Source organism: Dermacentor silvarum, chromosome 10, assembly GCF_013339745.2.
Source record: "Dermacentor silvarum isolate Dsil-2018 chromosome 10, BIME_Dsil_1.4, whole genome shotgun sequence".
Classification (NCBI taxonomy): Eukaryota; Metazoa; Arthropoda; class Arachnida; order Ixodida; family Ixodidae; genus Dermacentor; species Dermacentor silvarum.
This window is the reverse complement of record NC_051163.1, coordinates 47,163,776-47,191,680: the sequence shown is the minus strand read 5'-3', so window position 1 is coordinate 47,191,680 and position 27,905 is coordinate 47,163,776. Positions and strand designations below refer to the sequence as shown.

Genomic DNA, 27,905 nt, shown 5'->3' with positions numbered 1-27,905 from the left:
AATTCTCAGAATGGCAGAAATTTCGAGATATTATTTCCCGATTCATTTGCGGAGAAATGCATTGGCGTGCCAGTTAGTTCAGGGCTTCAATGCAAAAACGACGTTTCGAGAAAGTAACTGGACCGCCAATTCATTTCACCGTAAAGTTATGGAATTAATATCTCAAAACTGGTGTCAACCTGAGAATTCGTTCCAAGTGCACCCGCCTTGCGAACTCCACGGCTAGAATTTGTAAATCGCAGTATGGACCATACGGTTATTAGTTAAAAACTTAAGAAGTGAACTTTTGTTTATTAGTCAATTATGCATTTCATTTTTTTGTGTGCAAGTCCGTCTCTTCGACTAAACCAGCTGATGAGCTAGAATTGGGCTATCTGCCACAAGCAACATTTAGGTGTTCGCTTAAACACCATGTATATTCGTGTAAGAAAGCGTACTTAGTGTAGCAAGTTGGCCTTCATGCGTTTTATTTATTTTATATGCTGTTTGACGAATAATATGAGGGGGAAAGTGTGGCGACGGCGCCTGTGCACGTGGCCTGCGCTTCTGTGGTTATGACGTCACGCGCGTCGGAGGTGCCAGGGTGGCTGCAGCAGCGGTTGCGGCAGATCCATGGGAGGTGCGGTGACTATGGGGACGATTCTGTCGGCGTAGTGTGGTGCCATATGAGAAAAAAAAGATATCATTTCATAATGTAGGCAGCCCATGTTTGCACCCTAAACACCTTCGCTGGTAATTCGTCCTCATATGAATGTTGCGGCCTTACGAATTTTTTTCAGCTCTGGTTACCTAACAGTGGCACACGAATTCCTGACTACTTTTTTCCGGAGACATATATATGGGCTCCTCATGATTCATGAAATGCGACAAACTTATTGGGCGAACCTGTTCCCAGCAAAACAAGTAAGAGTCAGCATCATGATGGTGGCCACAACACTCGTCCATCGTCAAAAACCTTATCTGCGGATCATGCGCGTCGGCTTTTATGCAAGACTCGTCGAAGTTTCCAGTGCATTCGCTGTTGCTCGCACGCCTTCCAGGAATTACAACACTATTCGCCTCGGGTGTACAACCTGATTACACGAGGTTCAGCAAGAACGCACACTACAGAGAGAATCCTAGATCACATTCGAGAAAGTTCGAAATCATGCAGGCGCGTCTTGCACTTAGCGATAACTAAGTTGTTAGCGGGTGAAATGCTGTCTTCGGAAAAAGGAAAAATGAGTCTCAATATGTGCTAACAAGCTCAATATAAAACCATTCTGATATTTATAATCAACCAATTATTCGGATGTCATGTACGGCTCCTAATAGCTTAAAAGTGTATATGCAGTCTCCATACCGGTTCTGGTACTCTGCCGGTGGTCTGCGACGTGGTCTGCACGTGTTTGACGTCATCGTCAGGGAAGGCGTACATTGAAATTTCTTCCACATTGGTCTGGATCTGGACTTGTGGTGCCATGGCGGGTGACTCTCCCTGCGAACGTCCCGCAATTGTGAATGCCTCCGTGGGTTATTGGTCTGGCGCAGTTTATTCGCGTAGAAATTCTTTTATGACACAAAGGCACGCACAGTTTGGCATCCCAAAGCTTCTTCACTGCGTTCATTATGAGCCTGGTTCGGGATATCCCTATAACCCGGTATACATCGGCACCTGTACTCGATGGTATCAAACCCTGCACGCTCGCTGTAGCCATTGGTACTTCGTCTCGGCTAGACATTTTTTGCCCTACGGAATCGGCGCCGTTTGCTTAGCGACCTCCGCTAGGCTTCGTTCGGTAATCCTTCTCAGTATTCTCCACTACCTTCTCCATCGAAATTTGTGTATATAACTGTTGCCTCGTATGCACCTGTCGCATTTATTAAAATAAGTAAAAGTTTCGCCCAAAAGGCGAAGCATCGATTTTGATAGCAAATTAGTAGGCAGCCATACGAAGAAAGGATAGTATCTTTAACGGTTCTTTAAATTTGTAAACATGCGCTTTCTAACTAAATTAACAAGCATGGTGTCAGCGCGCACAGCAAAAAAGAAGACATCACATTCGATAACCCTGGGCACTCACTGTCAAAACGCTGGCGTGAGGAAGCGCGGTAGCAGCGAGCGAGCGAAGTGACGTTCATGCTCTTTATCGCTTCAACGCCAAGTGAGCGGCGAGAACACAGCAAACGCAAAGCTACCAGCAGTCAGCCCACCTAGACTGTGCCATCAAAGCAGATAGATCACTTTCACGATAAAGCCCGCGACCACGCGCTGCCTAAGTACAACGCCCCCCTTCCCTTCCCTTCCCCGGCGCCATGGGCGTGACGGAAGACGGCACGCTTCCTCCCCAGGCTTGTTGGTACGAACACATACTTAAGCAAACAGCGCAAAAATGGGAGACATTGTCGTGTGCTCCATTTCTGTGTCCCGTGTTTGCGCTGTTTGCTGAAGTATGTGTTCATACAAACAAGCCCGACTAGTCCCCATGTTGCAGTTCTTCCCCGTTTTCCTCACATGGGCGCGCGAGATCGAGCCGCCATCATCGGCTCAACCTCGCACGCTTGCCCTTGCACTTACAGCATACGCCGCGCGGCACCGGTGTCATCGTACTTATAGATTGTACGGAACATCACCGCGAAGACAACGCCGATGGCAGAAATGCTCCTGGAGTGTCCATATAATTGTTCGCGCAATAACAAAATCTGCAGTAAAGCTTCTCGCTCTCGAACACGAATGATTACATCTACCTTACCAAACATTAAAGGTAGAACCGCGAGATTCATTTCATAGATTGTTGCACAAAAAAAATTCACCGACTACTACGATACTCCCTAATGCGAAATTTGAGCGGCACGTTGCAAACGGAGCGAAGTGCAGCGTGACTGCCGCGCTGATCGGTGAGATCGCGAGAAGCAGCACGTGGGTGACTGATGGTCCCAATTCACAGAAGCCGCCGCAGACAGACCTCGGCTCATGCAGTGCTTTATTTCCATATATGGCATCTTTGGACGCACTCGTCGCATGCCTTCGGTGAATATACAGCGACGCTACTGTGGCTCCATCTCACACGAAGCGTCCACCAAGCACGTATTTCCGTCACGGTACGTCATAGAACATAATACAAAGAAAGAAACCAGAAGAAAAAGTTCCACAAACATGCAAAATGGAAATCGAACCCACGACCTCTCGGTCGGTAGACGAGCGAGCCACAAACGCCAGAGAGCAGACGCGACAGTACCTCGGCTCACTGACAGTGCGGTGGTCTATTTGCCAGCATATATGGCCACCTAGGTGGCTCACCGTACTCAGCACAGCGACGCACTCGATCTGCAATTACACGCGCTGTGCGCTGATTTGACTCGGTGACGATTCAGTTACAGTGTGTCAGTTACTAGCGTGTGCAGCGTAGTGCAGCTTCCATATGCACGACGGTTGCTCATGGTCATCGACGTTGGTAGTTGTGATCGTTGCGTGTCAACGAGGGCGCTTTAGCCATTATATATCGTCTGTGGACACGTTTCACTTTCGTGTTCTATACCATTCCTACATGTTTTTCTTCTCAAGCTTTCGCCATACCCTCCTGCTCCGCTTTCCTGCTCACGCTCTCTTCGCTATCGCCACGTTTCATCGCCTGCTGCGCTCCGCGTTAGCTCTTTCATTCTTTGCTGTGCTCCTTGACTCGGTTACTCCAAGGGATGACGCCGAGGCGGAACTCCGGAACAGGCGCTTAAGAGCTGCTCTCGAAATGGAGTAACCGAACTCCTTACTGTCAAGGTTTGCCAGGAACCTTCCTTAGCGGGCACGCAGGCCCAGCAATTTCCCCCGCCATTAAGAAACGCCGCTTACCGTAACAACCTGAATATTCAGTATTGCGGCATCACCACAACACAATTTTATAAGAAACGTTTGTTCGGAATAATTAACCTATGTATGTATGTATGTATGTATGTATGTATGTATGTATGTATGTATGTATGTATGTATGTATGTATGTATGTATGTATGTATGTATGTATGTATGTATGTATGTATGTATGTATGTATGTATGTATGTATGTTATGTATGTATGTATGTATGTATGTATGTATGTATGATTATAGATTTATATCTGTAGACATACGAATAGTACGTATACGGCACCAGTGCATTCGCAAGTCGTACCGTTTTCAACGACGACGCTGCTGATGATCGAAGACCCAAGAAGGCTGCCAGGCCTCCGAAGCGCACCTTCGTTGGGTGCGCGATTACGGTAGCTTTCTCAGGAGCAGAGCTGGGCTTGCGGGTCCGCCACCGTTTACTAGGCTTGGCTGGATCCGTTGCTGCGTCGTAATGACCATCACTGTTACGGTCTGTGCTAACACCACTGGCAAGAAGCAATCCATCTATTCTCATCGTCAATGTTCAATATCGAGTATCAATAATGATATTCGATATTGATGAATTCGACTATAGTGGTAACCATACTCAAACACCCGCCGCGGTGGCTTCGCGGATATATGGTGTGGCGCTGCAAAGCACGAAGTCGCAGGATGAAGCCCCGGCCGCGGCGGCCGCATTTCGATAGGGGCGAAATGCAAAAACACCCCTATCCCGTAAATTGAGGGTACGTTAAAGATACCTAGTGGTCAAAATAATTCCGGAGTCCTACACCACGGTGTGCCGGATAATCAAATCGTAGTTTTGGAACATGGGATCCTAGAATTCAACAGCACTCGAACTGCTGTCATTATCCCCGCCGAGCACGGACCGCTGAAACAAGAGCTTCAGAAATTTAACCGGGAGTAGCCTGCATACAACTGCATGCAAAGGTAAATAAATCGATGCATGCGTCCAAAGGCAAGTCTTAATTGACCCTTCTATAGCGAATGGTTACTTTGTCTCACCGACACACACGTACACGCACACACGCACTCACACAGGCACGCACTCACAGAGGCGTGCACATAATCTTCAATTGGCTCCGCCACAAAATTCTTTGCGTGCAAATACCAGGGATTCCGAGAATACATGTTAAAAACACAAAATGCAAATGCGGAATAAACGTCATGGTGAGGGCACGTTTAACGCCGTGGGTGTCCGCGTGCGTTCGGAAGCATTGCTTTGGCCAACTTCTTCGTACGGAAGCAACTCCACGTCCCACGTTTAACATGATATAGATGTGCGGTTGTACATTCCGACACAACTTTCAGGCCTAACTTGGGGGCCTTCTCAGTGAATCTATCAAGTGCGTATACGAGAACACCACAAATTGGAAATAAAAATAAATTTCGCACACGCTATCAGAGATTATTATCAAATTCCGCGATATCTCATGTGACCACAAGCGTTAACAAATATGTTAAAAGACTCCTAATCGGTCCATCATGAAAGAAGTGACTCAAAAGAAGGCAGCAGACGTGCACGACTGGATAGTGAACAGGTGGCACTAACAACTTATTGTTTAAAAAGTTGCTAGTGGCACCTCTCTTGGGGTCTAATCTGGTGTGTCTCCTTTGACGCCATTTCTTCAAAGATAATTCCATAGTAACTGGTCCAACAAGCCGTACAGGGAATGGATCTTGGGGAACTATTTGGTGCGGAATTTACCGGCTGTCGCCATCGAATGTCACTGTGAAACATATTTACGAAACGTCTCACGTCTCTGTCGCAGCATGTCTTCCGTTTCCTTTGTACCCATTGTGACGTCACGCTGTTTAAGTGCTTCTTTCATTGGTACCGTCAATGTTTTCTTGCTGCCCCCTTTCTGGTGGTTTAGCGTCTACGCACCGCTACAGCACGACATTGCTGCTGCTGCTTCTGCTTCGCGAGCAGTGACGATTGGCTTTGGTGCCATCAGAATTGATTTTACATCGAAGCTGTATACCTTTACCTCCTAATGGGTATGTCGTGTCCTAGGCAAAAACAACCAATCAGCGCAATGCCGGCGCCGCATGTACCACTGCGTTCCTTGCGCCACCACCAGGTGGCGCTCGTTTCCATACATCCGCAGCAGCGGTGGCGAGAGCCCGTGCGAGGGAAAGGAAAGAACAACCACAAAGCTGTCCTTCGCGCATACTGGGAAACGTTTGCGGCGAACGCTTGCTTGCTTATTCTTTTAGCGTTTCCCGATAAAGGTTACTGTTTCATAAGCTGCAATTTCCGGGAAGCGTATACTATAGCACACAGAGCCGGGAGTGACTTTACTATACACTCTTGTATGTAAGAGAAGAACCCACAAAGCAACTGGTTAATATTGTGACAATGCTATGTGAAGGCCACTTATAGTGAGTACTAATGAAGAGCAGCGTGCATACGAGGCGCGGCTACAGTGTGGTTACGTGCATTTCTCTCGTCGCATGCCGTTGAAACGTCTTAGGCTGACAATTAGGTAAAGTGCATGTGAATGTCGCCGTGTGAATACTGTCAAGCTACGTCGCAAACGTAATAGCTCTAAGCGTCGTTTACAGCTTCGCTGCACAAGCCCATTCACAGCATGGACCAATTTTTCTTTACGCGTACGCAAATTTAATACTTTTTGTTGGTCTGATCCGGAGGGGATCAGACCAACGCTGTCGCTGACAAATTGCTGCTTACTTCAGCACTCAAGTTCTGTCCGTGAGATTGTTAAACTTTTGTTGCTCCACTGTACCATCTCTCCCCTTCTTATGGTCGTTACCTTTTGCACGATTAATCAATGGTGTTTAATGACGCTGCTTCCCCCCCCCCCCCCCCCCGATATATCCCGCCTCATCGGCCCGTCACAATCCACGATCTTTCTCCTTTTCACCTGCACCTGCCCGCTCCACAATTCTCCCCGCAGTTTCGTGATTCATAACTTTTGCCGCGGACAAGTTGCCCAATAGAACCAAAGGAAGCAGGTAAAGAAATCTGTCACTTTGAAATTGTGCTGTTTCCATGTGACGTCGGAAATGATATTATGCGAAGCAACGTGGTATGGTAACAGGACAAACTGCTTCTGTGTCAATTACAATACCCGATGACGCTGATCTTTACATCCTAGTGCCAACTCTGTGATAGGCAAGGAAGTTGGGTCAGTATGTGTAGCATAGTTTGGAATTTCTAAGAGCTTTAACAAAGCACAAGAAAATCGATGTGCGTTTTTTTCCTTCTGGTTCGTTTAGGCGTTTGCCCTACAAAAGCTAAACTGACTCAATTAGTTCCTAATTCCGTTGCACATCCTTTCCTGTGAGTGTTATCGAAGCACACAGACGCAGTTTTACCAGGAACATCGTATAGCATCTGAAACACGAAAAAAAGTGACGAGAACCTCTCTATGACGTCCATGACGGGCATGGTTACTTGCGCCGTGTACTTGTATTATGCGCAAATGCGCTCATTCGAATGGAAAATCAAAATGGGAACTTGCCCCATCTCTAGATGAGTACCTTTTATCGGAGTGCGCCTTGGTGGTTGATGAATGCCTTGGGTTATGAAGGCGACAGTATACTGATGATTGAAGCCGCACCAAAACCAGTAGCATGCGGCTGTGCAATCTTCTGCCTCAATAATGGGAAATAGCAGTAATAGAGTGGAATCCGTATGCAAATTTCTGAGAAGCACAAAAGGTAAGTGGATTTTTCTTGCCTACACTTGTAAGCAGAAATTCTGATTCCCTGGGAGTGTCTGCATATTATAAAGCGTGCAAAAAGGAAGCGTGAGTATTCACAAAAACAGATAACTAAGTGTAACGCGAGCGAGACACCCACAATTATTGCTAAAGGCCAAAGTCGCGCCTTTTTGTAGTGACGGAGAAACGGCGAATATTTTTGATGTTGCAGTTATTGGTCTTGGTTTTATAGAAAACAATGCGATAATCAATTTTCTTTTCTGGGATAGCACAACATTTCTTAGCTCACTTTTGAGGAGAGCAGCCAAGGCTCGAGATTTTGCTGACAGCGTCCCAGTGGCCGGTGCTGCGTCCTCGTTCCCATTAGATGATGGTCTCGTTCGGGGAAGTTCCTGCGTTATACCGAATACAAGCCCGTTACTGTGCTAGCTTCCTCTGCCGTGATGACGTGCGCCACGGCAATGCAACAGTGTCGCTCGGATTGCTTCAGCACTGCTCTCATTATAGATATATTTACCTGAGCCCACGATGAAATACACGATCTGCTTTCACGAGGCTTCTTCTGATAATGCGCTTGGGGAAACCTTAATACAAAGCACTTTCATATGGGTTTTGGTTTTAGTGCAGTCAGGCCAATTTACGCCATTGCCCAGCCACTTCACCATCTCGTAGGTCCCAATGCGCTGACACTCCTCGTCATACAGTTTCACAAAAAGTTCAATAAAATTTATAAGACTGGAAGCTATCCCCATAATTGGAGATCGCAGGGAGAGGCCTTCGTCCTGCATTGGACATAAATACAGGCTAATGACGATGATGACGATGAATAGTTTTGAAAGAACAGGCACTCCCCATAGAACAGTTACTCCATCGTTGCGATTGCAAGGATAACTGCCGCAATTATACAATAACATTTTCCGGTGGCGATAACGATCCAGCTTCAGCACTACGTGCTTATTTACTGCAGAACAGATACCCTGCCACAAAAGCGCGTTTTCTCACACAATCTTCTTCCTCGTGCGCAGGGTCACGTAGGATCACGCACATCAGAACACTATCGTTCTAGGGTGAAGTACGCTATGCGGTACATGAAGAAATAGGGGTTTCAACAAAATTAATAAAGCAATCTTCTGTGCTCCGTTCACCTATCAATGGAGCGATTGGTTTTACTACCGGGATTGGATTAGCATTCGTGCTTGAGACTTCAGACAGTGTTGAGCCGTTATTCCCTAGACTCTGCATTTCTAAATTGCCAAAAAATTATATTTCTCAACGGATGGATCCAATAGGTTTTATAAGGCGTTCCTACTCATTGCACTTTGCAGCATTTATTTCAATATCTTGATTTAAAAAATCTGGCAATTTTGCATTGCACACGGTCGCGTAAAGCTTTGATACAGCGAAGCTCACTGGCTGCTACTGCTAGGTATTAGCTTGGTTACTGCTAAGGTGTTAACTTGGTTTGGCTTACTACGCAATGTAGGAAAATATTTTCGAGCGATCATTTTCGAAGGTACCTTCCCTTTCGCGTGACTAGAGCTAGACGCGTCGGCGCCTATAAGCGACAGCGCTCCTGGCATGCCACAAACGCAGGCAGGCTAACCAAGTTTGGCACAGTGCCAAGAACGCTGTCGCTTGCCGACGGCGAACGCGTTGGCGACATTTCGCGTGACTAGCGCTGGACGCGTCGGCGCCTACGAGCGACAGCGTTCCTGGCGTGCCACAAACGCAGGCAGGCTAACCAAGGTTGGTGCAGTGCCAAGAACGCTGCTGCTTGCCGACACCGAACGCGTTGGAGGCTAGCGGCTTGATTTCAATCGGCCAGCTTCGCTGTGTCTTGAGCTTTGCGTGACCTAGTGCAAGCGTTTGCCTTTTTTAGGGGCGAAACTCCTTATAGCGGCACCCGTTCCGTCCCCGTCGTCGTAGTAGTAGTGTGTAACCAGTAGTGTGTAACCAGTCTGAGAAAAATGAGAAAAAAATTCCGAAGTTGTGTCCGTAGCGCGGAATCGAACCAGGGACCCCTCGCTTCCGAGCGCGCGGCGTTAGCCCACTACGCCACGAAGCGGACATGGACACACGCACCACGATGGCAATAAATACCCAACATTAACGAAAGGCCGCGTTTCTAGCGTGTTTCTAACGCGTTTGTGCTAGCGCGTTACGGCCCGTGTAAGAAGCTGGTGTAAGACGCTGTGGCCTCTCCGCCTTACCTTCAACGCGTTTGGAACGCGCTGCCCAAAGCGGTGGCAAGTCAAGTTCAAGTCGAGGAGCGTTTATGAATACGGGGGGTATACTCTCTCAGCAGTCATGTGATGGTGTCGGCAAACGCGGTGCACGTTCCGGCATGTGTGAATGGCTGCGTAAGACGCTGTGGCCGCTCCCCCTTACTAGAGAGTACTGCACGTTTCTAACGCGTTTGTGCTAGCGTCCCCTTAAGCGGGAGATCCGATGATTCCCTCCGGAGCTTCGCCCACTCATCATCATTCACCCCGTGGATATGCTGTGATTTTTTTTTCTCCTGGCTCAGCGCGCTGCAAAGAGAAGAGAGGCGGGGGTCGAGAAGGCAGGGTCCTGGCGAAGAGGAGACCGTATGCGCATGCACGCGATCTCATCCTCCTCCTCCGGGTTGCCATGGCTACGGCGCGGCAGTTTCTTGGCACCCACCACAAATTACTGCTGGCTTAAACTGCTTCGCTGTTAAAAAGCGTACATTTGCCAAAACCTAAAGCCGTTTCAAGCCAGAATGACCAAGTTCAGGCATATCATTGTAATTTCCATCATTCTGATTCTGGCTGCACTACAGAGTTCCCTCTAACAATTTTTGTAAGAATATCTATGCGGCAAGCGGTTGGCCTATCTGAATCTCGAGCAATTACCAGTGTAAAACATTGTGGTCATAGCTGGTTTGCTTTATGAGGACGTACCGGTGGGGTTTCGACGGGATGCTCTTCGACGGCTGTGGGCAATGTTGGCGGCAACGCATGGTCTGCATCTCCTTCGGGCTTTTCATCTGGTGACACCACATTCCCAAAGGCGTCCTCAGTTTGGGGATCCTCTGAAGAGGGCCCGCTTGCTGGTCGCACAAATACGACCGTTCTCTTTTCGTTTGATGATGCAAGTGACTGCGAGGTCGGTTCTGCTGGCGGTCGAGTTGGTGGAACTTCCTCTTCTGGCTTTGGCACCGTTGCTGCCTGGTCGACTTTCAGCACCCCGGTGGCTGAAAGTAATTTGATAATTTAATTGGATGACTGCTTGATTGATTGTTTGCTATAGTCATGGTGCTGTTAACTTTAGAGAGGTTGATAGGGCTGGCGAAGGATGCCAGAAAAAGCATTCTCTTGTGTTTCTGGCGGCGTTACTGATGCCCACCCCCAAACGTTAAATGAAATGGTGATCAACCCCACAAACATGATTGATCGGTCGATGGAGTGATTGATTACCTAGCCGATTCATCGGAATATATTGGCTCAAATAAATACCTAGCGTATGAAAGACGCCACCGTTGAGGGCTCAGTAATAATTTTGAGCACTCGGGGGACACCTAAGCTTTATTAGCCGAGTGTTCTCGCATTCACAACCCGAGAACATGCGAGTGCCGCGGCTGCTGAAAATAAACCTGTTATCGGCTGTAACCATCGTCATAGGCACTGATCGAGGCACCGGGCGAGCAAGGTAAATCGCTAAATGCTGACATTGGCCGCGAATTCTATAGTTGTATTTCCTGACCGAGTAAAGGTTTTCATTTACCGCGTTGTTACAGATCATTCTGTCATTCACAAACTGTTGTGTGCTATCACAGACGCTATCACAGATGAGCTCTTGCGTCTGCCATGTGGCGTCGATTCGTAGGTGTGTGCGCACTTGTCATGTGTCTGCTGGCGTTCCGCTTGCTGGCCTGCCCATACAAGCACCCGGCACTGATATGCTAGTAGTTCCTTCTTTCGCGTTATGGCCTAGCTTGCGAAATAAAAGTTTGATTCCGTTGCTCTGAATTTGGAATTGCTCACCGCAGCCACAACAGAAATAAGCGACGAAGTAAACTTCTTCACTAGCGACAATACTTCATCGAAAATTGTTGCAGGTACTCACTCGTTTCAGCGGCTTCGCTTGTTGTAGTAAGGTGTTTTCCATGCTTGGGACCTTTTCCTTTAGCCTTCTTCTTTGCGCCTTTGTGCCCGACGTCTGACCTATCGGCCTTAGAAGTTCCCCTGGCTTTGCGATCCTTGCCGGACTGTGAGGGTACTTGCGAATGAGCTTCCATGCTAATTCCAAAGTGTAATCGAATGGAACGCAGCTGCGCGAGGCGGCTTGTTCTTCTTCTTCTTTGTTCTTCCGCGATTCTGATTGTTCTCATCTTCCTGGAGCGCCACTGGTGGCCTTGTAGGACTTTCTAACCCAAAGAAAAAAAAGAAAAGAAAACGTTCTTGAATCATGAATGGCGTAAGTTTTTTTTTTTCCTTTGCTTTGGTCTGTTGACGTTTTATGTTTTGTGGGGGCGCTTTTGATTTTTTCAACCAGACAAGCTTAATCGCGTGCTAAATTCCCTCCGCTCCCGATTTCAATTTTTTTTCATTAATATTTATTCTGGTATCATTATTTACAGCCAGCCTCTACTTCTTAGCCCTTAATTTCAAAATAACTGCCTAATAATTTTCTTTCAATAATTTTCCCTACAATCGCTGTTGTAGTTTTAACCAATCCCACTGCACTAATTCTTGGCCAATCATGCATAGCAGTTTACGCCGTTGCATTTATTGCGATAGCAATTACATTGACACTCCAAGCGCATTTATGTCGTCGCCGTGATGTTCCATAGAGTCCAAACACGATAACATTGTGCACTGGCGCCGTAGACTGTATGTGCGAGTGAAAGCTTTCCAGGGTCAGCCGACCATCGCGACTCAATCTCGCGCGTGCAAGGGAGGAAGGCGGGGCGGAAGCGTGCAGTCCTTTTTTTTCTGCGGTCATCGGGCGAGATGTTTCATGTTTACCGGTGCGCGCGTGACACCCTGCTTGCTAATTTATTTAGTAAGGGAATGTTTACAACTTTAGCAGCCGATCAAACTACTATCGTTACGTCGTATAGCTGTCTGCTAACTTTCTATCGCAATCAACGCTTCACCTTTCAGGGGAAACTGCGACATTTTTTTAAGAAATGCAGCTAATATTGCCAATCTCCAGAATGATCTTCGTTTGGGGGGGGGGGGGGGGGCTGCGCTTAGTGATGTTGGAGAAGTTTGACAGCCGCCATCGTTTCCTATATGTGGCCGAACAGCGGCACCAGGCAAGGCCACCTAGAACTATTAAAGGCCCGTGCACTCTACCCGTGACGTCACAGACCTTACGAGACGTTCCGACGTAGAGAGACACTGTCGCTCGGGGATTCGCATGTAGCGTGTTACCAAGAATATTTATTTTCTTAGTCCCAACTTTCACTTTGCTTACGCACTAAAAATAAGAAAAAGGTCGCTCACGAACAATATATGCGTAGTGCGTCTTCGTCCTATGTCTATGCCACACTGACACTTTTGTTAGGAGTGAGGTATCATTTACCAACGTTACTGGGGAATTACAGAGCGTTTGTACTAGTGCCGCAACATCAAACCGGTTTTGCGGAAAAACTGGTTTTTCCGGTTATTCGATTCACCGGTTATTCGAATTTGAAAACCGGATAACCGGATAACCGGAGTGATCGGTTATTCGGTTGGTTATTCGGTTAATACTATCCGAATCGTATCGTATCGTATCGGATATTCGGATAGCCGGATATTTGTTCTTCTGTACTTGTGCCGAAATTACCTCTCTTACTCTCTAGTACTCTTATATTTGTAGCTATTAAATGCGAAACATTTTTTGGTAATCGTTTGCAACTTTGAGAGTATCTGTATAGCCGCCCACGTCTTGGTGCTCTCATGGTCGTTTCGTGAACTCTGTAGGTACCAAAATTGGCATACAATGACAAGAGTGTATGATGAACATAAATGATATGGCATGACATGCGTGTCATGTAGGCCATAAAACAGCCGTGTACGTGTTGGTGCTCTCATGGGTAAAAAAATACCCGAAGTGGCTACGAATCGAGAATTAATGATGGTAATGGGTGAAAGTACGGTTATGATAGTAGCGATAATGATAGTAGTATAGAATAATAACTCAATAATGACCTTGAAACAGCAAAAAATAACAATGACTTAGGGAAAAGAATAACACTCAAAAACTGCTGCAATGGGTTCGGATGTGAACATTAAGTGAAAGAAAAACTAAAGGATGATGGTAGAAGTCATCATGACCATGACTCAGCAAAAACGACAATTACTCAGCGAAAAATGATTAACACTCAAAAACCTCTGACATGGATTCGGACACGGGCACTAAGTGAAGGAAACACTAAAGGATGATGGTAGAAGGCATAGTCATTAGCATGACTCAGCAAAAATGACAATGACTCACCGAAAAAAGATTAACACTCGAAAGCTACTGGAATGGGTTCAGACACAAATGATAGGTCAAATGTCATGACATCCTGTCATGTAGGACATAAAACAGCCGCCTATGTCTTGGTGCTTTCATGGTCGTTTCATTAACCTCGTAGGCACTGCTTCGCTGCCACACTGTTTCGCATAACACCGATTCCCCACCGGGCATGGGATCTGCAGGCTTTATTATTATTTTTTTTGTAACTGCTCGTGCGAGCCCGATATCTGCTTTGGTTAACCTCCTTACCTTTCCTTTCTGAATTTTATCTTTCAGAATTTCTGCACTCTGTAAAACTGCACTAGCACAGTGTCACTAGTAGTGACACTGTGCCAGATTTTTACACGTCACAAAAAATTGAGTTGCCGGTTACAAGTGCATTTACTTCCTTCAAAAATGTAACGGATTGCAGTCGCCAATTACACCCCCGTCAATGTTTTTGACACGTTATTGAAAGATAGTATTTTATTTCCACGTTGCGTTCGCCCGAATTTTTATTAACATTGCACGCATATAGTAAATACACGAAGCTCACCTAGCTATTTCACTGCGTCCTCTGCGGCCCTGCACACCTTGTTTATCGTCACTCTGCAAGTACACTTGAACATTTCTGTCAGTCATTCTCACTCCATTTTTTAAATCATCAGCACTAATACTGAAAACTCTCTCCATGTGCACGCAAGAGGGAAGGGCCCTTTGTAACGTATACGAAACACCTTGGGCACGAGACACTGGTTGCAGAGCCGCGGTGTTTGTGTCTGCATCCTCTATGAAGCGCCGCTCTTTATAGGTGTTAGAACTCGGACTCCTTCGGAGTAGGTGCTCTCGGTAGGGCTAATGAAAAGGTGATGTAGTGACCGCTATCAAATCATCAAAGCGCCGGTTCAGTTGGTCGTCCAACATGTGGTGGATGAGCGTTAGGATGAGGCAACGTATACAGAGCGCCCTGGTTTGCCTTTCCGAAAATGTGCAACCACAAGGCTGCTGGTGGCACAACATCGGGCGTTCTAGTATAGTTCAAGTTATGTGCTCCGAGAGCCTGTTATAACTCTTTCTTCAGAAATGTGACTGTTTAATTGAATTACAGCGAGCATTACCTAGTAAAAATTAATCAATCACTTACAGAACTCGAAACATATAATTGATTACAAGCAATTAATTAGATCGAACTTCCGCAATAGTTCTTATCTGCCAAATATCGTGCGCCGCACGAGCGTGCTTTAACCTCGTGAGACTCGACGACCCTCCACGACATATCTACGCTTCAAGTCAGTTCTAGTTACGAAATAGCATGTTAAGCATGAAAAACCCATTTTTAGTTTTCATATGACAGTTAGATGCTAAAGGCAGGACCTCCCTGTACGTGTAGAAAGTAGCCGTCTACTTAGATTCGTTGATGTAAGAACTGTTTTTATTGACTGAACCACATAGGTGAACGTGTAAAATGTCGTCATAGGCTCGCGTGTTGAAGCTTCATGCTTGATTTTTCAGATAACTTTCAGTGTTCAAAACACACTTAACCGCTGCTTTTCGTCGTCTGTGACGATACAATGGTGTAGACCAAATTGATGTCAATTTTTGTTAATGCTGACAAAAAGAAATCGTTTGAACCACTTCCATTCGTATTTGCATGCAGCAGACATTATATTGAGTACAATTATTTTACATAATCGATTCCGAGTTAATTTGGAAAATGACTAAAACGGAGGAGATGCCAGAGCGCCACACAGGAGAAAACATCATGCAGCGAATGCAGGACGTAATCTCGGAATGGAAGTTGGACGGCAAGGTCACGGCTGTAGTCACTGATAATGCACCTAATGGCATTAACGCTGTGAATGCGCTGGAAGGTATTTTAGAGACAAATGATGTCACTTGTTCTGCTCACAGTCTCCATCTGAGCATCAAAAAGCCCTGTCTAACAAAGAGATCGAGGAACTCTGCCAGAAGAGCGGAAGATTGGTTGCACATTTCAGGCAATCGACCATCGCCAGTGACGAGTTGAGTAGGCGACAGGAGCTACTCGGCTTACCCACAGAGCGCCTCACGCAAAGCAGCCCGACAAGATGGAGCTCGACTTACCAGATGCTCACAAAGCTCATCAAGCATCGGTCTGCCATACAAAGTGTTCTTGCTGACCGAACAGTTGTCACAGCAAAAACTGCGCAGAACCTCGAGATCATTCAGCAAGAATGGAACGTAATCAGTGAACTTTGCGAAGTCCTTGAGCCTCTTCATCTTGCAACTACCATTCTCTGCGGCGACACGATGTCCCCTGTCTCCATAGTTCGGCCAGTAATGAAAGCAGCAATGAAGAAACTAGAGCATCACAGCATGGATGACTTTCAAGTCGATGATTTCAAAGAAGTGGTTCGGATCGAGATATCTCGGTGATTCTCCTTGGACTGGGACGCCCAGCAGAGCTCGGTGTCTGCACGCCAGAGGGCATCTTTTCTCGATCCGAGGTACAAATGGCTCCAGTTTGAGGAACCGGATGCCAGGGAGGCAATCCGTATACTAATGTTAGAGAAATGTTGAACAACTTCACTTCTTCGGTTGATGAAAGTGGGATGGGCACTACCCAAACCGAAGCAACTGCACTGGACATACTGTTTAATGAACAGCCGCGCGTCAGTGACCTGTCAGCTCAATTTGACGCATACCTCTCCGAGCCCCAGCTGGGACATAACTTGGATGCACTTAAATGGTGGAAGGACAATGAGTCCAAATTTCCCCTTGTGGCGGAATTAACTTGCAAAAAAATACATGTGCTTCCCAGCCTCATCCGCAAGTTCGGAGCGGGTATTTTCAACTGCTGGAAATATAATCACTGCCAAAAAAAGCTGCCTTCTACCGGAAAATGTGAGCTCCCTCGTGTTCTTGTATCAAAATAGGGCGTATATGAATGTCTAAAAAATTACAGATGTGGAATAAATAAATCTTCTATACTTCTCACGATATCTTTGAGTTTGCGAGTACTTTTCATCCTATAATTATGTCTGTTGAAGGAAGGAGGCTATATAACAGAACCAGGCGGCTTGCAACTTTCTTCTAGTTGAGCATTTGTGTGCGCTCCGAGAATATTTTCGAGCGAAGATAGCATTCACGCTTGAGATTTTACCCCAAGAAGGTATTTAAAACACTACATTTTATGTTTCTTTAGTGCTCCAAAGAGAATTTTTTTACACCTTATACAATTTCCATCGCAACCGCAAGTCCTTGAAAAAGAAAAGCAGTCACCACTTCTTCGTGATACTGACATTGTGCCGTCTTGGGTCAATTTTAGGAACAAAATGTCGGCTTATATAAGAAGGCAAAAACAGCACTAAGTAGACATCTCCTGCAAAAAATAAAATAGGTAGACTTAAAAGCAAATTTTCTTTACGTAATAAGCGGACTCGCTGCCCTTGTTGTATATGAGGGCCACTTTGCTTTGTATATGAGGATCAGTCACATCATTTTTGTTTATTTTGGGATTCTGAACCGCCGCATAATTCGTAGTATTTAGCCATTCACTTGGAATTTACATTGGTGTTTGTGCATATATACATGTGTTATTTCTGAACTCAAACCGCTGCTACCAGCTGGACAAATTGGCAAAGATAATTAGCATACACCTTTAGATCTGGCTGCCTTTGATCTTGGTGTAAATGCGTAACGTGACTGATCAGAAGTATGGTCCAAGTATAGTCATATTATACGAGCTGATTACTTTTACGTGCGTTACTGAACAGAGAGCACGGAGAAAGCATAACAGGAGGTGAAACTATGGGCCGGCTCCAGCGCGAGCACTTGTCGTGATAATGTCACGCTGGGCGAGGAGGAAACCCGCAGCTTCAGACGTGCTAACGCGGGTGGCGAACGTTGGCGCGGCAAAGAAATACTACTAGCGGCGCCGCAAAAGAACTACTTCCCTCGCGGTCGGAGCGGAGCGAGTGGAGCCGCGATCATGGAAGGAAAAAACAAACAAACAAACAAATCCCCCTTGGACGGCGCCCGGCGACGTCTGCTACTGGCCGCTTGCGCTGGGTTGTCGGATGCCACGGAAAGTTTTGTGCCAGTGCGGTTTGCACTCAAGAATAGAAGACCTGTAGACCGTTTTGGTACAAACATTTCTTTAAAGATTTAAACTCAGGATCACATGCTTTTTATGCAGCAATAAGAGAAAGAAACTAGCGCACTTGACAGATCAGACGATCTGTGATCGTAGCCAAGTTGGTATCGAAAGAGCAGACAATCTGCAACCCTAACCATGTGCCTATAAAAAACTGCACATGGTGCTTTTCACGTTTTCTGACATAACAAAAAACTAGAATTTGTTCTACTTTATAGTCATGCGCCATAAAATGAGCCGATCGGAGTATGCGAAATTTTGTTTCCCCGCACAATAGCTATGTATCGCATACTCCGATCGGCTCATTTTATGGCGCATGACTATAAAGTAGAACAAATTCTAGTTTTTTGTTATGTCAGAAAACGTGAAAAGCACCATGTGCAGTTTTTTATAGGCACATGGTTAGGGTTGCAGATTGTCTGCTCTTTCGATACGAACTTGGCTACGATCACAGATCGTCTGATCTGTCAAGTGCGCTAGTTTCTTTCTCTTATTGCTGCATAAAAAGCATGTGATCCTGAGTTTAAATCTTTAAAGAAATGTTTGTACCAAAACGGTCTACAGGTCTTCTATCAGTGAACTTTGCGAAGTCCTTGAGCCTCTTCATCTTGCAACTACCATTCTCTGCGGCGACACGATGTCCCCTGTCTCCATAGTTCGGCCAGTAATGAAAGCAGCAACTTCTGCTGCAAGTTTGGTGAGACGTGGACAGACGGAACAGGAGAGTAGAGCAGAGTCTGCCGCTCACTTCGCGCAGTCAGAATAGTTCTGCAGTTCCTCCACTGCTCCTCTACGATGTAAGTCTAATAAATGTTTTTCCCTCCTCCTCGCTGTGGATGCTTTCACTGATTATCGAAAGTGGGGCACCGATGCTTCGTCCCAAACAGTAACAGTGGATATAAGTATTGCGCGGAAAACGCACGGGCACATTTCGAGCCGTCTGATAAACATCACATTAGAAACGCGCATGTAGCATCGGGATACATGCAAAAGAGCTCAAAATTTGGATAAGCTACTACCGGCACCAAATATTCGTGTCCGAATATTCGATTATCCGGCTAACCGGTTATTTAATCCGGTTATCCGGAATATCCGTTTTTTGAAAACCGGATAACCGGTTAACCGGTTTTCGAGACCGGATTCACTTCCCTCCGGTTAAACCGGATATCCGGTTTGACGGATATTTGCAAGCACTAGTTTGTACTAAGCAGTATTTATATATAATAAAACAGAAATAAAATACCATACCTCGAACGTGGCCGAAAACATTTGTCCCTGCTAAAATTAAGACAAGAGAGTACGAGAAAAACAGAATAGATTTTCTTATTAAAGCGAGATTGTTTGTTTTTCTTACATTTTGCTCAGTCAAACTTGCAATACAAGTTTATTTCGTCAAAAATGTAGATCTCAGGGTAAATATTAAAAGAAATACTAAATTAGAAAAAAGAAAGACATACATTATACAACATGCAACAGGGTACAAGCTGAAAAATTAGTTTCACAGGCATTCGAAATTATGGGGTTTACCGAGCCAAAACCACCATCTGATTATGAGGCACGCCGTAGGGGGGTGGAGGGGGAGGGGGGGACTCCGGAATAATTTCGACCTCCTGGGGTTCTTTAACGTGCACCAAAATCTAAGTACACTGGTGCTTTCGCATTTCGCCCCCATCGAAATGCGGCCGCCATGGCCATTTCACTGGCAGGTATTTCAATAACAACCACATTATCAATTCAATTCAATATAGCAAAATGTAGAAGTAATAATGTTGTCACAATAAAATTCACACATTCAAATATGAATATAAAATGAAAAAAAAACACAGCTATTCCAATCTGTGAAATTCGATGACCAGCGGAGCTGTTTGTGAGGTATATATACGCGACCGATGACGCGTCGTCGGCACAGTAAAGTTTGTGTAACATTGAAAGCCGAACCTTTTCAATAGAAATGCCGCGAAGCACTTGCCGCCTGGTCGAGACATGTTTTTGTTGAAATCACCCACAATTACTATGGGAGTGCACTCGGCAGGGGTGATCCAACCAAAGGTGCACGCGCTTGGCTTATTCGGCATGATCTTGACCCGTCTTACGTGCCGCCCGCCGTCGCCGCGTACATTGATGCTTCTGTTCACGACGGTGTTCTTCGTGAATGCGCTGTTCTTCCGCAGTCCTCACAGCACACGGCCTACCCATTGCACGGGTGGAAGAAAACTGAGATGGAGGTTACGTGGTTTTCCTATAGAGCCCGTGACGTCAAACCGCAATCCGTACTTAACAGTGAGCCTCTTCAATTATCCGTCCCTGACAGCCCCGGACTGCTCGAGGCATTGCTTTCAGCCAATCAGCGTTGTGTTTGCAGCTCGTCAGACAGTCTGGGACTGTTAGACACGGATAATCGAAGGGGCCCAGTGTCTATTCTACGTTTGGATACTTCTCGCGAATACACGCAGCTGTGGCATACCACGCGATGCACTTTTATCACAATTTTTATCACAGGGATGGGCCGGTCGTGAGCTCTGGGGTAACCATCTTTTTTGCCTACGCACACAAACCGCCATAACCTAGCGTATAGCAGCTCCGCTGTAGAAAAAAAAAGAAAGCAGGTTATAAAACCCAAAGAGAACTGGATTAAACTGTATACAATAAAAGTCAAACAACAAAATGGATGAAAACATTAGCTAGTGGTGTTAGTATTAAAAGGCCAAAACTGTAAAGGTGTATAATAACTCTTCTATAAAGCACATTAAGAGGTGCCAATAAGGGCTCTGTAAATCCGTGCCGAAGAGCCGATCGTGCCACTGATGCAGAGTCTTTTCATTGTCTGCAGGTACTGTCGACTACAGATCCTGCTGTTGACACGATCGTTGCCCGGATTCCACGTGCCCAGGCAGCCCACGACGATGGCGTCCACCTGCAATGGGATCTTGGCCCAAAAGGCCGACCCGCGTCGGCCATGTCTACGTTCGCACTCCCCTCTCTTTGTCGGCGTTCCAAGCGCTTGCGTGTCAAGCTTCCCTTCCTTCCGCTCTCCCGTGGGGGCGGTGCCGTCGAAACGTCACGCGTGTCTTGTTTCCTCCGGCTCCTCGGGGCGGCAGACCCGTCGTGCACGCAAATGTTTATATACAACCAGAAATACAAGTTGCTATTCTCTTGGCGTTTTGTGCACTATCTTCATCGGTGGTGACTGCCGCCCGTCGGCGACGATTGCATTCTCGTTTCTGTGTCGACGGCGTCCTATATCAGTGCATTTCGTCTCAAAATGATTCTTTATTGCTTGAAAATGACCCTAACAAAAGAGATAACTGGGGTTCGCGCTGGCATTTGACCCATATCTTACCTAATATAGGTTCTTGTGTCTTCTTCTTTCTGGGGTTTTACGTGCCAAAACCAGTTCTGATTATGAGGCACGCCGTAGTGGAGGGCTCCGGTTAAATTTTGCTCAGGGGAAACGTGCATCGTTTCCCCTGAGCAACATAACAGCAGTTATCAGTATTACCTTAACTGTTTGGCTAGAACATTAGCTGATACGCTGATACACACCGATACCTGCGTATGACTATCTCGAGTCAACTGACGTGGTCTGAACAGATCCTGAAACTCGCTGCCAACTGTTCAAAATCACTCGGCTTGACAAAAATGTAGCCAATAATGTCACCCTCTTCAATCCGCGAGCTTGAACGACATCGTCAGTAAACGCAAAATATATGTCTCACAGATCAGGAGCCCTCATCGACTTACCTAGTTAACGAAGCCGTCCTGCGCGATTTATAACATTTGAGTATGCCCGCGCATAAGCATTTGCACTTTCATCTCTCAACATCTACTTCCAGTCAACGCATCACAAGATTTCCCAATAGTGCGTTTTGCGAAAACTCTACTACTATATCTATACTACAAGGTGTTATTTTTCAGCTGCACCAAATTTTAAAAAATTGCCTGTGGCAAACATCAGAATTCTAAGCCTTGATCTCAAATACTAGATGAGGCGACCGATACTCCTGCTAGAAATCAAAATCCTTCATTGAATATTTAGCATAAATACGCTCACTAACTAAATACCCCCGTGTGGGGTCTTTAAGGAAATAAAGAAAGAAAGAAAGACAGACAGACAGAAATAATCACTTTACAGTACAGATATCAATCTACGCATTGTAGCATGGCATATCGACTTTGAACCACTTGGTAGGATGACACTGGTTTCGAGATATGTGCCGTCAAAGTTGCGGCAAATAAGCACTGTTGTTCTACTTACTTTTTCAAGGAAGCGCTGTTTTATACATTGAAGTACAAAAGCAACTGGAATGCCAGTGCATTTTGTAGCACGCATTGAAAATTAATATCTCGAAACTGCTGGACTCCTGAGAATTCTTTGCGAATTGATATGCCTTGGGAACCCGCCGCTACAATTTGTAGACTGAAATATGTGACACAAAGTAATTATTTAAAAGTCAATTAGTGTAAATATGTTAATCATTCAGTTACGCATTTTGATTTATGACAGAAGTAATGGCCACCTTATCGAGTAATTTAATTTAGACCGAGGGGTAGTATTGCCCAAGTGCCACAGACAAAAATTGTTGCAACTAAAAATAGCACCCACTATACTACACCATGCTATGCTCTATACTATATTATACTCCATAATATACTATACTTTCTATACTAAAACCTACATTCCCCACATTTGCTTAATACTTTTTTTTCATATTCCTCAACGCGCCTCTCACCAACTGCGCCGAGAGCAGTGGAACGAGCTGCCAGAATAAATAGAGTGTGATCCATAAAAACGCAAGCTCTTACTGGCAGCTTGTTTTCAGTTCGCAATGACTTCACTTTCCTTACAGTATGCTTATGCCGCACCTGATATGTTTAGTGTTTGTTTCTTTTTTTTACTACGGTGGATACATATGTACATGCTCTTCCATTATGTATTACCCTGCAAGGGCTCTTTAAGGGACAGTAATAGGAGATGAGAACAAGGCTAATTTCTTCCGCAGAACAAGGCACAAGTTTGATTGCTATTAGAAAACCATATACGTTTCGTGCTATTTTCAGCAGTACGTTATTATAAAAAGGAGAATTTATTTGATCAAAGAACAGTCCGCAGGCAGAACAGTCCGCAGGCAAGAACAGTCTGCAGGCAGAAGCGAATCGTAGAGCTACGTGCACGGCTACAACCAAGCATCATCGGACTCAGCAGACTGCTGTGCAGAGAGCATTGCAAGCCGCAGCTCGCCGTCGAGGCAGGGCGGACAGTGCAGATCGTTCTCGTCAAAACGAGGTAAAGAGACTTTGCCGCGAAGACACTGTAGTGCGTGGTGCCGAAATTGGAGCTACTCTTGAGCCGCTCCACCAGCTTACGCAGCGACTGTGCTGCGTGTGCCACGCAGGCCTGTGACTTTTTCAACAGCGAAGCTGCTCTAGCTAACCGTAAAAAGTGGCGCCTGCTGTCGGAAAACCTCGCCACGCATGCCGTCACTGCGTTGCCTACCAACCACCTGGCGGAGCGGCGTGTGCCTCGCCTCATCTCCGTGCCGTGCACATGTTGCCTTGACATGGGACGTTAAGGAGAGGGAAGGAGAGCATGCGCAGTGCGCGCGCATTGTTAGGAGAGGGAAAGAGAAAATGAGAGCGAGGTAGTGAGAGAAAGAAATTGTAGCAGCACCGATGACGTCATCTCGCGTTGCCTAGTAACCGCCGGCGCAGGTGCGCGCTCGCTTCGCCCGACCACGGCCGGGCTCGCTTCTTACGGCCTTCGCATCGGGGCTAGTTCATGCCTATCGCGCTGCTTCGAGGGGGGCGCTGCGACCCCACCCTCTTGCTCAGCTTCTCCCAGGCGATCTGTGCAGCGCGCGCAACGCTGGAAGATTGGGTCGGGCGCGCTTCTTACCTCACCGTGCATTCAAGAACAAGTCGCCTAATTGTAGAAGACGCGTAAATGGTTCATCTAGGCTTCTTATAAATAGATGCAGTGTAACTGTATTAATACATCGAGCTTCATTAAATTCACTGGGGATGCATGCGCCGGGAGAACAGCTCTCCGCCATCGAATGCATTTTGAGGAATGAAAATAAATATTTATTGCTCGTATGCAATGACAATGGTTGCCATACTTTCAGGCGAAAACTCTTGCGGACACAGTAGCTCACAAATGCGTCTTATTCACAATTACAATCTAAAGTGTTTCCTTGGCGGCTTGTGTACATAGGCCAAAGGCTTGTCGTTTTCGTCAGTCAGTTGGTTTGACTGATTTACAAGGAGTATTCTCAGAAAATTCTCGGCAATTAGATTTGCGGATCGTATCGCATGACTGTCGTCGACACCTTCGGGGCAGCTCAAGATCGGAGCGCGTTGTAAATAGGGCTGGACTGCTCTTTCGAGTACTTCTAGTACATTCCTTCGTGGCAGGTGTTCGGAGGCATTATCGAAAAAGAAAACGCTATTATTTATTTATTTTTATTTTATAAATACTGCAATCACCATGCGGTGATTTTAGCAGGGTGGTACAAGCATAACGAATACATTGGTATGTACAGAAAATGCACAGGTTAATAAAGAAAACTGTTATTTAAATAAATACAAAGCGTACAGGTTGGGCACACGCAACGTTACACTAAAGAAGTGATACCTCTGTCACACGAACACGCAAAAACTCTTTTACGCAAGCGGTCTTTTACCAAGTTGAAAGACTTTTGAATGAAGAGGTGTTGCGCGGCAGACACACGGCGCCGACGATCTCCTTTTAGTGTTTCCTTCTGGACACGGTACCGAAAGCGTGGCGCTAGCATTCGAAACAATATCGGCCAAAAAAAGTATGTATCTCGAAATATAAAGTGAAAACTTATCGTTTACATGTTTTTCAAATAAATTTAACATAAGAAACGGTAATATAAAGATTTATTTTAGTAGTTTAAAGAGCGTCATCACCTGACATCCCCAGCCCGTTTGACCTGCTTACGAGAGTACAGAAGAAAATGAGCATTACTGGGTTTACTACACCTTCTGCGAGACATAAAATTATTTTTTATGATGAGTCTAGGCGACAGAAAATTACGCGTTCGATTATTTTCTTTATTATATGATAATTGCTGGGGCCCACTGGTTTCGAGGCTACTCCTTTTCGGCCGTAAAAGAGATCGGCGAACTCCTCTTCCAGAAAAGACCGCTTCTGAAAAAGAGATCGCTCCCTGTCGTGTGTCTGCGGGCAAAACTCTTTTTCGGGAGAAGTCCTTTTGCTCAAAAGACTTTCGAGTGCCCGTGTGACAGGGGTATGAAACACTGTCACTGCAAACATGGCACAAACAAAATAATGTCACTGTAAACATGATAAAAAAGAAGTTAATGTTGGCGCAGAGACGACGTCATTTTTTAGCTGGTTCCAGTCCACCATTGTGTGCGGGAAAAAAGAATACTTAAAAGAGTTGCTTCGTGAGGAAAAAGGAGTTATAGTGAAATTATGTATTAGCCGAGTAGCGTATCCGGACGAGAAGGCTACAATCTTTGTTATGTCCATCTTATAATTCCCCTTTAATAGTTGGTGCTATCTTGTCCAAATATCTTGCCCAAAAGCGCTAGAAACTCGGGCTAGAAACTCAAGGCTTGGGAACTGGTGAAAAGAAACACCGGGTGTTTTCCCGGAACGGGACTTGCAATACGGAAGACAGCAATACACCATCACACAGCAGTTATATACCGATGTGCAATGAATGGCGCCAAGTCTTGGCTGTGGCCGCGCGTACTAAAGGCTGTACGACCGTCTTCAGGAGCTCACAAATTACTTCATACTGAACAACACTGACAGAGCACCGAATAAAATGCGCGGGAAAACGATCTTGCGAGCGCGAAGGCAAGCGCATGTACGCGAAGCAGGGGAGGAAGGGTAAGGGTCGCAGCGCCCCTACCGCCGACGGGTGGCGAAACAGTGCTGAGAAACTCTCCCATTGTTTCCCCGACGAGTGAGAAGGCCGTAAGAAGCGAGCGCGCGCGCCAGTCGAGCCCGGCCGTGGCCCGACACAGACACGGCTCCTGCCTGCTTGCCTGCATTTGTGGCATGCCAGGGACGCTGTCGTTTGTAGGCGCCGGCGCGTCCAGCGCTATTCACATGAAATGTCGCGAAAGGTAAGGTACCTCCGAAGGTATCTCGAGGAAGGTACCTCGAAAATACCTTCCCTACATGCGTAGTTAAGTTAAACCAAGTTAAGACCTAGTAGCAACCAAGTTAATAAATAGCGGTAGCAGCCAGCAAGACTTAACGATTGACACTTTCGCTTTGGCACTTTTGGCACTTTTGCACGACCGCGTACAAACTTGCCCGCTATTTGATTTTTTTTTTTTGCTAATGCATACGCGGAACAGGAACATCAGCGGATATCGTTATTTTATTTCCCACGGTCCCAAGTTTTCCTTGGTAAAAGTGCCAGACAGAAGCTTCAAATGAAACTGGAAAATGATGGCTATTTTTGTGCTTCGAGCATAGCCAAAAAAAGAATGGAACCTTATGGTTTCATCAAACTTCGACGGTCGTTTTCCTTAATCGAGCACTTACGGCCTTTTGTACTCCGCGCTTTACGACAGTACCACACTGAAGCTCCGACGGCGGGTCAAAGGTTCCGCAACATGGCAGAACGTACCTCCCGGGCCATTTGCTAGTCTAAACGATTCTTCTTTTTTTTTCTACCGCAATTTGCTGTTACGCAATCTATGCAGCCTTTTGTAGCCGGATATATCTTGCACAAGGACGATTTTTCTCCGTCCTTCACGGTCGATACGTAATCTCTTTCATAGCCATTTTTTCGAACGCCTTCTTTCCGCTATCGGTAAGGACTTTCTGAAGTCCTTAAGATTAACGTGGAGGTTGAAGCGATAAGGGCTCGAATTCACGTAAAGGTTCTTACGCCAGAATCTCCTTCAGAGCAGGTGGTAACCAATCTTGCCACAAGACATATAATTCTTATGAACATAAATTTTGCGAATTCGGCCGCACATAACTTGCCTTCATCTTACATACAGCTTTTGGTGTCTTAAGCAAGAAAACATTACCCTTGCAACAACCCATAAGCATAAAGCACGCGACCAATGCCAAATGCACTAACTCCTCACCAAAGCTCCTCTCGTCAATCCAGCACGCCTCCCGTGTGAGATTTTCAAAGAAGCCACAAGGTGAATGTATTTGGTAGCAAAGTTTTCATAGAAGTCCATACGTTCAAATCATGGCGGCGAAATGGCGGCGAAATGGGGGTTAGCGCCATCTGTATGACGAGGGAACACTTCCGGCGGAAGAAAAAATAATGTGACGCCATGTGCGTTAAGAACGCAAGTGACGTCATTTTGTTCTCAAATGCGGAAAACTTGTTTTGGCGGCCTGCCATTAGAACTGTATATTAAAATGCTCAGATGTTCGAATTGATGGGCGTTTTGAGATTTCCGCGCGGAAAGCGATGCAGCAGAAGGTCAGCCGTACGAGTGTCGAAATCGCAACCCTGCACAGAACATACTTTATTTGGAGGCCGACGAAAGCTTTGGTTGAAGACTGCTGGTACCATCATCAAACGTCAAGCCTGTCAGCCAGCGCAGCCGCATGAAAACAGCTTAACAACTATCTGGCGGTCATAACTCACTACTTTTCACTGAACAGGTTAGGAAACAATGACAAAACCCGTGCCATCAAACTCAGACAAACGTCGACCAGCAACACAACACTACGTGCGAGGGGGGCATATTGAAAAATGTCAACTTCACGAGCGCGTCTATCTGCACACTTCAAGAG

General features: G+C 46.0%; 1 protein-coding gene across 1 annotated transcript in view; it reads right to left on the bottom strand.

Moving 5' to 3' along the window:
- Positions 1 to 11,848, bottom strand: part of LOC125941014 (endothelin-converting enzyme 1-like) — a 39,046-nt gene extending 27,198 nt beyond the window's left edge. The window contains exons 1-5 of the mRNA XM_049657891.1: positions 11,638 to 11,848; positions 10,473 to 10,765; positions 7,838 to 7,940; positions 4,143 to 4,300; positions 1,343 to 1,477 (exon numbers count right to left, since the gene is read on the bottom strand). Of these exons, the coding sequence (XP_049513848.1) occupies positions 1,343 to 1,477; positions 4,143 to 4,300; positions 7,838 to 7,940; positions 10,473 to 10,765; positions 11,638 to 11,809 (861 nt within the window). The 5' untranslated portion in view covers positions 11,810 to 11,848. The remainder of the gene's footprint in view (positions 1 to 1,342; positions 1,478 to 4,142; positions 4,301 to 7,837; positions 7,941 to 10,472; positions 10,766 to 11,637) is intronic.
- Positions 11,849 to 27,905: the final 16,057 nt, after the last annotated feature.